Here is a 13,816-nt window from a genome sequence, read left to right as displayed (position 1 = left end):
ATCAAGTGCAACGTAACGTGAATGTAGGTGGAGGAGGGCAGTTTAGTCATTAGGAAGCTCCTGCTCAATGCCCCCACCCTCCTACGTAACTAGTCAAATCGCGGTTGAGTAATATCGAGCAAAGAGGGAGGGCAGATTGGTAATCCAGCAGAGGCGTGGCGGGGCCCAGCGAGGTTTGTGGCATCCAACCAAAACCGCCGACCAAACCGACCTGGCCATGTTTGTGCCGGCGAAGGCGATGGATTGAAAGCTGTTGATGAGGAAGATGAGACGACGACTTACACCTCACGCCTCTCCCTTTTCTCTTCCTTTTCTCCTGCACCACACCACACCACACCACGCCCCAGCTTTAGATTTGCTTTTGCATCAAAAGCTTCGAGTTAACCCTCCCTCCCTTCTACATTTGATCGTTCGTATGAATTCAGCAGTTAAGTTAATTACTACTGTGTCCTTTTTCCTAATACAATTTCACGTGGATAAAAAATATACACGCAGAGAGTTTGTACATGTAACTCATTCAACTTCTTCTGATAGCTCACAGAGTAATTGTAATATGCTATTAAATATATATATATATATATATATATATATTATTCCCGATGAACTGTCTTATCCAAAGCAAAGCTAAGCTTAAATAAAATACAGTCTGTCTTAATCAAATAGGAATGAGAAGAGTGCGAGATAACAACAAAGTGGGGTGGGGCCTCCTCAAAAGACACTTTACAAAATTATTATTTCGGTCTTTATCTGCATTGCGGACAAACACACCAACAAGATCCACCCACCATGGTGGGCCACGCTCAATGACCAAAGCACTCCAGATAAGGCAGACATTTACACGCTTGGATTGGAAGAAAGAGGAGCGAAGCAAGGGCAATTACGTCTCACAAAAAGTTGGTCCTGTCTGTCTGCGCAGTATTGCTCATGTCATTAGTCGGCTTTCCAGCTGTGACCTTGAACGGTGATTAATTAAGTAATTGGTTAACTATTAATTACGTATTTTCATTTACAAATTAATCACCTTGCGGTAATTCTGGACTAGCACAAATAATGAGTCTAATCTCATAAATTTATGATTTTCAAATTAGTTTATTGTAATTCTATTCTATTATAAGATAATGTGAAATTTCATGACACATTTTAGGGAAATTATGAGTTTTCTTGGATTTCTCACTTTAAAAACAAATGTGTGATATGAATTTATCTCTAAAAATTATAGAACTATTAAATTCGTAGGCACAAGTAGCTTTTGCCTTAACATTTCATAGTTGCAAGCTGATATACAAATTAATTGTAGTTAAAATAAAATTAAAAAATGAGTTTTTTTAGCTTCTGACAAGTTGATACGAGTTCATGTATCTGAAAAAGTTTTTAAAATATAAAAATTTATAACAAGTTGATTTCCAAATAAGTTTATAGTTACAATTTTAAAATCATTAAACCTTATCAGGTTCTTAACTTTAAAGTGTAATTTATTTCGAATAAGTTATTTTATAATTCCGTTTATATTTAAAGATAACGGATAATAACAAAATATTTTATCCATCAATTTTGAGATGCAGAATTCAAATATCAATATAAAATTCCACATAATGCACCTCATTCCAAATATGTTTTTGAAATGCAGATATAATGTCAGATTTAGATAATGACTTGAAGTTAAAAGTGGGTACCAGCTTAGTTGATGGTGGGACCCTCGTCAACCTCCAATTGCAAGCTTACTTTTGCAATATTATTTAGTGCGCTCTCTGGGACCTGAATTAAATTATTTTAAATTGGAATTTTTCATATAATTATTTGTTTAGTCATTTTTTTTTAACATTTTCATTTCAAGTGGAATCTGTCTTATGCAATATGAGACGATTATGTATGAAAAAGTAAATTAAAAAATTATAATTAGTGAAGAAGAGTCAGATTCGATCTCACTTTAACTGCTCATTATTTCTAAAACAATAAAATTTATCTACCGATTAAATATTTGATAACTGCCTATGAAATATTGGGAAAATGAAATATTGAAAATTGAAAAATGGATAACCTCCACAAATAAATAAACCCGCGATGCCACCCGACCTTCCGACTCCTACTCTCCTCCTCTCCTTCTTCGGCGTCTACGGCGCCACCGCCTTCGCCTCTCCGCCCGCCGTTTACCTCTTCTAGTCTCCTACTTTCTGGAATCGGCAACGCCACTGCCTGGGCTCACCGACATCGACGCCCGCCGCCTACCGATTGGCGATCTCCGTGTACTCTCCGATCAGGCATCAGCGGCCGCAAAGCCGCCCAGGTCCGCCGGTCGACAGAGTAAGCCGGAAAATTTAGAGATGTCGGTGAGCTACAAGTATTGGGACGATTGTGTTGATCCAGATGAAATGCGACTGCTGTGGAAGTATCCAGAGGTGAGAAAAGAATGGATCGATGCAGGCGAAAACATGGGGCAGAAGGTTCTCCTCTCACGTGATCCGGAAGGGCAACTTTATCTCACTCAAACAGAAATGAGGGTATGTTCAACTCGATATGTTATGCCGTGTTTGTCGTCCTATTTTTGATTTCTTTCCCAATATCACTAAGCTTGAACGTCTACATCTTATCGATCATGTTCCATTAAATTACAGCTGCAGTTTAAGGGATCGTGTGCAATGAGGGTTTTCTTACAATTTAACATTACATTTTTTTTGGGTAGAACATGTTCCTAAAGGATGAACAATGTTCCTAAAGGATGAGCAATTGATTGAATGAAGCAACATACTCCCGATAAATCTACCCCATTACAGAAACCAAAAAATAAGTTATAAATGGTGTTAACGGGTAAAGGAGAATTGCATGTTGATGGTTGATATGAAGATTCTGTCAATGCATAAGACTGGTTCAATACAACAAACAACAATAACAACCAAGTTTTATCCCACTAGATGTAAGATTGTAAATGAACCGAACGTTTGTGAACAAGTTTGGTGTTCGGCTTAGTAAGAGCTTGTTTATGTTCGTTCAATACACACAAAGTCAATTAAATAAGCAAGTTTGAACAACTCGTTAAACCAAATAAACAAGCTTAAACACATATGTGTTCAGTTCGTTAATATTCATGAACAATAGTTGTGAGCAATATTCGTGAATAATATTCATGAACAACATTCGTGGACAACGTTCGTGAACAATATTTGTGAATCATGTTCATCGATAAAACTCTTATCAACATGCTAAATAAAGAAAAAAAGTTTTAAAATGAACAAATAAATTTGGATTATCAAACTCAATAACCAACAAAATACGTTGAAAATGTAAAAATTTCAAACAATCAAATAAGCTTGAATTAAGAGCTCAATAACATCTAAACAAACTAAGCTCAAGCTCATAAAAAAGAAACAAAGCCAAGCTTGAACAATTATTTCAAAAGTTTGGTTCATTTTAAGTTTGGTTTGACTTGGCTTGGTTACCTTATCAAATAAGCTTGAACACCATAAAACTTAGCTCAGCTATGCTTGTTTACAGTCCTAACTAGATAGGGTCAACTATATGGATCATTGTACATCATTGAACTTTATACCATGCTATATCATCATATATATTTAAATAATATTTATCTTATTTTATTATTATTAACTGAGTATTTTTGCTCTTCCTTTTCCTCGTTTAATATGTGTATTTATCATAATTTTATATTATTTAATTAAAGCATTTAATTATTGTGTAAGTATATGTTTATACCATCTTAAATGTGTTTTCTGGGTTTTTTTTTTCAATGGGTGCAACCCCGACTTTCTCTCTAATGTTTTCATTTTTTATCATGTCCATCCTCGTATATCCGCACATCCACATTAACATTCTCATCTCTGTGACTCTTGTCTTCTACTTGTGTGCTCGAGTTATAACCCAACATTTAGCTTCATATAATATAGTAGGCCTTGCCATTGGTTTGTAGAACTTCCCTTTAAATTTTAGAAGTACTTTACGATCACAAAGAACATTTGACAATCTCTTCATCTTAACCATCCTACTTGTATTCTATGTAAGACATCTCTCAATTCCTTCATTCTATTGCAAAAATGATTCTAAATACTCAAAGCTCTCAGTTATAGATAACTCGTCATTTCTTATCTTAACAATTGTCTTATTATGTCCAATAAAACAAAATAATTACAAACTTATGTGGGTTACCCCCCCCCCCCCCCCCCCCCCCCCCCCCCCCCCCCCCCACACTTAAACAACAACGTAGATGCACATGAGACAATTTACATGCTCCCCTCATATTGAAACCTATTAAGGCCCAGGACATGGCGCCTTTGTAAAGCCTGCCATGGCAACCACATATATTCTGGAATCATGTTAAAGTCTTGAGCCATCTAATCCAATTGAAATTCCACTTAGGCAGAAGACCCCACCACACTTAAAGAACTAAACAATTACAAGCTAGTGGTTTGGGATAGTCTTGGGAAAGAGATTGTGAGGGAGATGAACCAACACAAACCTAATTACTAAGATATAAATCTGTAGTTGGTCATTTACAAAACAACCTAAGCTTTGGAGGTAAGTGATCATTGTCAAAATTAAGATGCTATTAGAGGAGGAGGTAATATTGCATTTGGGCCTGTGAGAATCATGCACGTGTTTCCCTTTATTAATCTAGTTAGAGTCTGCTAGTCATGTCAAAAGTGTCAAGAATAAAAATATGCAGATTAGTCCCTTGTTTAATATAAGTAGTTAAGTCTTCACAATAACTATGAAAGTCATAAGAGTGTGCTTAGTATTGTCCTAAGTATCATGTGGTTCCTCTCCATCTGGTTTCATATTCAAATGTTTATCTAATGGTATTGTTCATCTCCTGCTTCATTAAGTTAGTCTTTGGCGATTATTTATGTTGATTTAATTCCTAATTTATGTTTTTTGGGCCATCTTTCCTCCTGATAAAATATGTAATTGTATCAGGCTGTTGCTGAGATTGTTCTCCAGCGACACTTCAATTCACAGATAGAGCCGGTACTGGTTATTTTATTTGCACTTCCCTTTCTAGCCAAATGAGTGGCAATCATTATCCAATTAATTTGCATGATGCTTTCTTTTCTGTTTTGTCATATTGTGTTAGTATCACTTTTTTTGTTTAGTAGAACTGATTTAATTGTGCACGATCCTTCCATTTTATCATAAAGTTCTTATTTAACGGTCTTGTTTCTCTATTAGCAGAATAAAAAGGGCAGCCCGGTGCACGAGGCTCCGGCCTTGCGGGGTCAGGGAAAGGATCCATTGTACGCAGCCTTACCTTGCCTTTGGCAAGAGGCTGTTTCCAGTATTTGAACCCGTGACCTTTAGGTCACAAGGCAGCAACCTTACCGTTGCGCCAAGGCTCCCCTTCTATCATGAACTCATAAATTCTATCATTAGATCCAAGGGGTAGAAGAAGAACAAAATGAACTTAAATAAGTTAGAATATTCTTAATGTTCCTCACCATATTATCTTATTGTTGACAGGACAGAATAAGATCCTTGTAGCCTACTAAGAATAGTTTGTATCTCTGGGTTGTTTATGATTCTGATGTGTGAACTTTTGAATTTCTTGCATGGTTCATTCTGATATCTTCTAGTAAACATGATGACCAAAAGTGTGTCTGCATTACTGGTTCTCTCTGCATGACTCTCCTTTTTTAACACAAAAAAAGTGATAGCAAACACACTTGTTTTGGTCTTTTCACCAAAACATGTTACATCTATGTGCTTGTTAGTTTTCTCTTGGTTTCAAATGCTTTCCAAAGACATGTGATTTGCCTCTGAGCTCTGGATCTACTCTTACGCTTGACTGGACCAGCCATACAACATGGTTAATTATCTAGAAAGAAGAAATATTGCATTTATAGATCAAGTTGAGGATTGATAAAATCTAACACGCAAAGTTAGTCTAAATTTTTTGGTGCACATTTGCCCTTCTTGCTGATGCAGGAAATGATTTGTGTGATTGCTGAAATTGCCAGTGACAGACAACTTTTGGCACAGAAGTACAATAAAAAGACAAAGCAAACAACACTTGGCATTATGCAGATAGAACAAGAAACTGCAGATTGGCTTGTCAGGTTTTATATACAACAATACTTCTGAAGCTGAGGATATATTGGTATTTAACATGTATTTCTTAATCATTGATATTTTTTTCATAGGGAAATTGGCTATCGCTACTATGATATAGAGGAAAATTCCAATCTTCTATTTAGGCCCTTTGTGAATGTCTACTTTGGAGCTGCTTACATAAAGTGGTTGTCTTGTATGGATGGAAAGTATGTCATAGATTGCATTTTTTATAAAATATTGTTTAAATATATAAATGTACCCTAAACTATCACCTAGGTGATCATTGAACTTTCTAAATTGTTCCAATAAGCCCATCCATTAGATTTACTTGATGACAAATGAGGATGTGGTAATGAAGCATCCACATTATTTCCACATCAGCGTAATAATGAAGGATGCTGACATGGCTGGTGTTATGTCTGTTTAAGAAGGTGATTATTATTGACTTGATGTGGATGCTCAGTCAGGGGCCACATCAACTACATATCAGGGATTAAAATGCCGAGCCGAGCCGTCCGATACGGGCGAAATTTACCGTTCCGCCGCGGTATCGACACCGGCACAGCACCGGAACCGTTTTTCCGGCATGAAAACGCCGTCGGAGGCGTCGCTCGGGCGCGGCGACGCCTCCGGAGGCGTCGCTCGGGCGCGGCGACGCCTCCGGAGGCGTCGCGCGGTCTCGGCGACACCTCTGGAGGCGTCGCCCGGGCCCGGCGACGCTGTCGGAGGCGCCGCCGGGGCCCGGCGACGCCACCGGAGGCGACGCCCGGGCCCGGCGATGCCGCCGGAGGCGACGCGCGGGGCCGGGAGTTGCCTCCGCGAGCGGCGAGCAGCGAGCGTGCTGCCAACGCGCGATCTTTTTTTTTTATTTTTTAACTTAGGTTTAATTAAGGTTTAATAATCAACTCCTAGCTATAGTTCAGGATAATTTAAATAGGGTTTAAGGATAATTTAAATAGGCTTTAATAAAATTCATAAAATTAGTTTATTATTTTTAAAAAATATTTTATTTTTTATTTTTAAATATTTAGATTAAATTTTTTATTTTAGTTAATATATTATATATTTTAAAAATACCGAAACTATACCGGCACGGTACGATACGGTACCGAAACCGTATCGTTCCGGTCCGGGACCGAAACTCCGGCACGGCTCGATATTTTAAACCTTGCTACATATTACTCATTGTCAAATGAAACTAATGATGGATTTGGTTAGAGGGTTTTGTAAAGGTTTAATGATCAAATTGAAATAAAGAAAAATAGCAGACTACTTGTAATTTGGGTGATAGTTCAGGGACCATTTACTTACTAATCCAAATCATTGTTATCTATTTCCCCATAGTCCTGCATGTATATTTGCTTATCTCAATAATGCTATTGTTACAGAGAAAGGACTGAAGAATTTATCATTAGAGCTTACAGAGGGAGTATCAAGAAGGCCAATCACAAGTCAACACTAGACCATTATCAACGCTATCTATCTGTGAAAGAGAGTTTGTATACTGTAAGGTAGACTTAATTTGATTGCGGCTGTGTTATTGCACAAATGTTTGAGTGTGAAGCATATATCCATGCATCTTTAACAGTAATCTCTTGCATTCTGAAATATTTACTTAGCTTACTTCTTGGAATTTTGAACATAATGTCATTGTTGGGATAAGTAACACTTAACAGGGAGAAAGTTGGACAACGATGATTGTGAGCATGAACCCTAACTGATTAGTAATATAATGGCATATTAGGACTTCAATGCCCATGGAATGACACTCAGTTCATGCCCACAATTTTATTGTTAATCCCAGTGCCCCAACTTTCCGGCCTGCTTCCTAGTGGAACTATACACGTCCAATAGGCCTTTTGCCTGTACCTCTGTCACTGTTCTATTCTTAATTGTTTCATCCTGATGATGACCATATGATTGATCATAGCCTATTTCATATCGTGCCATCCATCATCCACTTTTAGACAAGAGAACATTTTTTTGTCATTGTTATCTGGAGAAGATTGTTTTTATCACAGTGATTCTAAAGTTTGTGTTATAGTAATCACCAGGAGTTTGTCTTCTTCAGATTTCATGATACTTTTGGGATGTGGTGTTGCCATCATTGCCATTCCTTGTCAATATTATCACGGCCAGAAAAAGTGGCTTGATCTTGGTGGCTGTGACATCAGAAAACTTCTTCCTCCGAGTAGATAATGCAACTTCACATGTATCAGGAACAATTCAAATTGCCATTTCTATTAGAATATTGCAATTTCTTTTTGATATTGAGATCCATACTGGTCATCAGGTTTTAATGCATGTTTGAGACACTTTATTTTCTTTTCAGTTATTGCTAGAGTATATAAGGTAAACCATAGCACCTATATATGATTGAATAGAGCAAGTTATACTACTCAAACTTTTGTATTTATGTCAGTCAGGTTAATTAGATTAAGATCCTTACTATTGGATGGTAGGAAGAAAATTCTATTCTACAATTTTATTAACATTATTTTTTGATAAACTCAAAATAAAAGGTATTGCACTTATGTTCTCATTTCTTTGGCAGGGAGGAGGCACTTGATGCTTTTTGCACTGCTCGACAACTTTCTGTAGCTTCAGGTTATCCACTTAAATGTCATGCAACAATACTATTTTAACATTCTATGCAGTCACATTTAAGGCAAATAATAAACCAATTATTTTTTAGTTACTAAATGAATTGTGTTTATGTATAAATGATAGCAGGAACTAAAAGGATGTGTAGTCAGCTGTGAGTAATGTTACCATCTCTCTGCATTTTTCTTTGTGCTTGTTTTTCCAAGAATATTCATTGATATTCAGAATATTCATTCCTGCTCTCTCATTCTCTATCTCCATAAACCATAATATTATTTTCCAATTAGATGCTCTTATGTGAAATTAGAAGGAATATTGCAAAGAAAGCGATGGAAATATTCCAAGATTTACTAGATGTGAAATGAAATATAGGAATCTTTTGTTTATTTTTTTATTTTATAATGATTATATTCTGATCTGTTCAATTTAAACTTTAAATGGCTTAGTCAAATCACTTGGAATCTTATCAATCAACATACAAGATTAGCCATAAAACATTTCTATTCTCATAATGAACAATAGGAGTGGGAACTAAAACACAAGTTTTTTTATAATGATTAAATTTTAAGGAACTAAAACACAGGTTTTTTTATAATGAATAAATTTTAAGATGTTAAGTTTGTATTCATACCTTAAATTTGAAAGTGCATCAGGCAAATTACTAAGTGAGTGAAGTCATACAAACAACATATGTGCATTCTTTAAATCTGATGGAATGATATTCTCCTACTATATAGGATCAGGTGAAGGGTGGACATACTGGGACATTAGAGTATCTTCAGAAGACATGGGACAGTTATGGAGACATCCTGAAGTTTTAAAGGAGTGGACAGAGTCTGGTGAGAGGCCTGGAAAAGTACGTTTCTCCCATGATTCAGAGAAGAGAATTTATCTTTCTCGCGTTGAAGTGAAGGTAAAATTCGATGGAGTAACTTGATGACCAACTATGCTTGTCTTATTAGGGATTGTTGGTCTCTAGTACGAAGGACATTTGCAGTTACTTGACAGCTGCTCTGAAATATTTCCTAATCATATGTTGGATTGGGACATTGATCATGTTGGTCATCTTAGTAGTTAATTCTGTTTGTTTGTTTTGCATCTTTATTGATTGAATAATGCCTGCCAATTTCCATGATGTCTTATTGGCCAAAATGCTCAGGTCGACCCATGCACAATGATGGGGTTTTCCTTCAGCAATGTTTTCTGCCCTTCATGAAGCTCTCCTCTGAGCAACTTTAGGTTGTCATCAAATCCTAGCTTTATCTGGTGTTGATACATGTATGAACATTCCGAAAGCATATTCCTATTTGGATAGGGAGGAATTCCTCTTTGTCCATAGATCTAAACCTGCATCACTTTCTACCAATCGATCTCACTGGTGTTGTTGCATAGCTCATGCTTGCTACTCTTTTATGAATGATGATTTGTCTCTCTCAGCTGTGAACTTTTTCTGATGATTATATAGTGATTTTGAAAATAATATGGAAACAAATCCCTTCTTTTATATCATCCTTGATGATACACATTATATACCAATTTGTATTTATTCCATTTTGCAGGCCGTTGCTGAAATAATTACTTCAAGGTACTTTGTTTCCAAAGGAATACAACCTGTAAGTTCTTAACAGCACAAAGAAAATTCATGTCCTCGCAAAGAATAATTACTCTTGAATTTTGCACAGTGAATCACATCACATGTAATTGAAAGACAAACAATAGCTGGAGAATCTACCAAATTATCTCTTGAGAATTTATCAAGATGAAAAATTGTGTATATGAACCTCATAAACTTCAATGTGTTGTCCTATTAACTCATGACATCTGGTTTCTTCCCATTAAGCATTATCTTTTCTTGGTCTGCTTGCATGAGGAATTCAGTTTTCTGGTCTTTTATTTTTAGTAGCTCCTGTTTCCTCATGATCTCTCATATCAATTTTTCCCATTTAGCTTATTTGATTCAGTCTTTTGTCAGTGGCGTATGGTTGAAATTTCAATTCTTGATCTCTTTTGTTCTGATCTCTTTAGTTGCTTAATCAGTCTAACTATTTGTTATACGGCCCACATATGTTGTTTCAAATTTCCAGCACTTATGATGGTTGATCTATGACAGACGACTCTAGCTGCTCTCGCCGACGTATGTAGCATGCGATTCGTAAATGGTGTGCGTGCACGCATAGGATTATTGGGAATTGACTATCCTACTGCTGCCTGGTTATACAAGTTAGTTGTTGATTATGAGTATTACTGACTTTATCTAATACTAGCTAAATTAAAAAATAGATCATGTGCACTTTTATTTTTTCTCCCGAACAGTCATAGTCTGAATGTAAATATGTTAACCTTTTTCTGTTGCAGAGATGTTGAATATAGGGCATATAAAGTTGCGTCAGTTGATGATCTCTACAATCCTTTTGTGTCCATGTACTTTGGTGCAGCTTATTTGGCCTGGCTTTCAGTGTACGATGGGAGGTTAGTATGCAATCGCAAAAGTGAACTAGTTCCTTTAGAAATGCAGATTTTTTGCTTCATTTTGATGATAGATAAGTGATGTAGATTAACGGTAAATAAAATGGTACTGTTATCTGTTGCCTGTTGATGACATTGAAACTCAATTAAGTTGGGTCTTGTATTCATTCATCAAAATATCTTTGGTGAGAACATGTCAGTTTGCAACTTTTTGATATCATCAGTTTGTTCTTGCTCTTCTATTTCATCACAATCAAACAGACAAAGAGATCTTCACTTTGTGATTCAAGCTTATCTGGGTGGGCCAGAGAACGTAAGCCTTCAGGAGACTGGGCCGCTCTGGAATAAATTTCAGCAAGCCTTGTGCTATTATGAAGAACCTAAAAAGAAGTAAGTATTGTTGTTAGCATTTTCATATACACGTTTCTATCATCTCCTGAAAAATATATTGTATACGAAAAGTTTGATGTTTAGAGTGTCCACTAGTCAAGAATATAAAATATAAACAACTGCCAACTAGCTTTAGAGATCAAAACATAGCATACTCAACTTTAGTGCGGTCAACTTGACTTCCACTCCTAAAACTGATGACAAACAAACAGTGAGATAAATATGCCAAGTACAACAAATAACAACGTATAAGTTTGTATTTCCAATCAAAATATACCCTAAACTCTTCCTGGCATCTGCAGGGACCGAGGGAGATGCTGTATTTTATAAAGAATCACTCGATAACTTCTTTGTAAGGGAATCGTCAGAGGTAATTAACATTGTCAGATGTCCTACTTATGTTGTTTCTCCATGTACTATGCTAAGTTTGAGATAATATTTCTATTTAATTCATTGTAAACCATCTTCCATATATTTTTTTCTCCAATCCATGTGTTATGCTATGTTTGAGATTATAATTCTATTAGTACCAACAAATGAATGGATTGTTTTATTATGGTGTATTATAAACTCCCTTATAGTTGAAATTATTTTATTGATTTTTTTAACAATATATGAAAATTTTTCTGAATAGAAATGTTGTTTGGTAGTCTCAATCAAACACTACATATTTTTCTTAATACTTCCTAGTGCTAATTGCACCAAGTTCCTTTCACCAAATACTTTCCCAAAACAGGTCATGCATTGAAGTATTGGAATACACATTGTACTTGTGAATTCTCTCATAGCAGTCTGAGAGTGTATATTTGTCCATGGATGTGGTAGAAATAGTTAAATCGTCATATACATCATGAGGTTATGCATTCCAAAAGGTTTTAGGAATTGGTTCTGTTTATTTAATACATATTCATTTCTATTAAACATCTCCATCTCCACTATCTCCAGATGGTTCTTTTCAGAATTTCAAATTTAAATATGAGCCATGAATACCTGACGCTCATAAAGTGAAATGTCAATGCGATGAACTGATGAATATACAAGTACTACATTTTGATTGCAGGTTTTCAGTTTATGTTATCTTTTTTTCTATAGAATGTTTGCGATTGATTGATTCATTCATTAGCACATGTAGAATCTGTCGTCAGGTTTTACAAATGCCATTATGAAAAGAAAAAAAAAAAACCAAGCCTGTCTTCTTTCATTTCTATAAGATACAAGATTATTGTAACAGTGTTTCACTATAATTTTAATTTCATGTTCAGCTGGGAATTGCCATTAGGAATCTGCTAGTGTGGTCCCTGTTAAATGTTCAACACAACTGATGTCGTGCTACATTTGAACAGATTAGAGAGTAATTGTGTCGACTGATGTTGGATGAATTGATGTCCTTCTCCACTAGGAATCTACTAGTGTGATTGCCATCGATGTCTGGATTTGTTTTTTTTTTGTCACCGTTCATTTCACTCATTTCTTCTGTCCATTTAAAGATTCCATTTCTGTTGTTATCATATTACTGATCCATGAAATTGAAGAACATAGAGAGCATCAATCCATTGAATCTACATTCAATTGTTCACCAGAAACAAAAACCATTCTTTGTAGAATCCTCCAGCGATTAACATGATGCAGATTCATTGTCCAAATTTATTTTAGCAGCGGTTTTGAAAATTATTGCTAAAGTTTTGGAGAGTTTTTTTTTAAAAAAAACTATTATATCACCACCTAATTTGTGTGAAACATAAGGTGAAATAATAAAGATAAGAAATTAATATTTTCTTGTATGGTTATGATATGATTTCATATTTCTTTCAAGCGAATAAATTTTTTTATACCTTATTTTAGACAAAAGAAAATAACTAGAGTCAGACCCTGTGTCTTATTGGCTTGTGATGAGCATGAGCCTCGTGATCCATGTGCTATATTCGACCTACACGTTTTAGTACTACAAGGATGTCAACAAGGTTAGACTTGTAGATAGTGTGATAAAGATAATATCTTGTTGAGTACAAAAGCCTTAGAACCCACCAACTATGCTTAACATGACATGAGGACGACCTCTTGATGCACAAATTATGATCGGCATTACACAAAGTTGAATCATGTCGATCCAAGCACAGTCTCACTAGCACTCTTGTTATCTTTTTTTATTATTATTTTCTAATATATTTTCGTATAGCATTATAATAATTTTAATACTCTTAATATTTTTAAAACAAATATTTAAAGATCCTTATTGTAATATTTCAAATTCTTTTGTTTATTATAATTACCATTTTAGGCACGATTATTAAAAAATATTTCT

The 13,816-nt window shown here is 35.5% G+C and overlaps 1 protein-coding gene across 1 annotated transcript; it reads left to right on the top strand.

Annotated features, from left to right (window-relative positions):
- The first annotated feature begins 2,120 nt into the window (after positions 1–2,120).
- LOC141825124 (uncharacterized) lies at positions 2,121–12,981 on the top strand. The gene is made up of 13 exons (XM_074712515.1): positions 2,121–2,498; positions 4,924–4,974; positions 5,929–6,059; positions 6,144–6,260; positions 7,443–7,565; positions 8,609–8,661; positions 9,396–9,571; positions 10,218–10,271; positions 10,769–10,878; positions 11,014–11,127; positions 11,386–11,514; positions 11,817–11,884; positions 12,777–12,981. Exons 1-12 carry the CDS (start codon positions 2,322–2,324, stop codon positions 11,842–11,844), a joined length of 1,263 nt encoding a protein of 420 aa, XP_074568616.1. The 5' UTR covers positions 2,121–2,321; the 3' UTR covers positions 11,845–11,884; positions 12,777–12,981.
- The last annotated feature ends 835 nt before the right edge of the window (positions 12,982–13,816 follow it).

Source organism: Curcuma longa, chromosome 3 (genome assembly GCF_044706935.1).
Source record: "Curcuma longa cultivar G26 ecotype Majalengka, Jawa Barat chromosome 3, ITB_CL_G26_1.1, whole genome shotgun sequence".
Taxonomy (NCBI): domain Eukaryota; kingdom Viridiplantae; phylum Streptophyta; class Magnoliopsida; order Zingiberales; family Zingiberaceae; genus Curcuma; species Curcuma longa.
Note: the sequence above shows the minus strand (reverse complement) of the source record. Positions and strands in the feature narration are given on the sequence as shown.

Coding starts and splice junctions, on each gene's coding strand:
- LOC141825124 (XM_074712515.1), top strand. CDS start 2,322: ATGTCGGTGAGCTACAAGTATTGGGACGATTGTGTTGATCCAGATGAA. Junction 6,060..6,143: donor ACTGCAGATTGGCTTGTCAG/GTTTTATATACA, acceptor TTTTTTTCATAG/GGAAATTGGCTATCGCTACT. Junction 10,879..11,013: donor ACTGCTGCCTGGTTATACAA/GTTAGTTGTTGA, acceptor TTTCTGTTGCAG/AGATGTTGAATATAGGGCAT.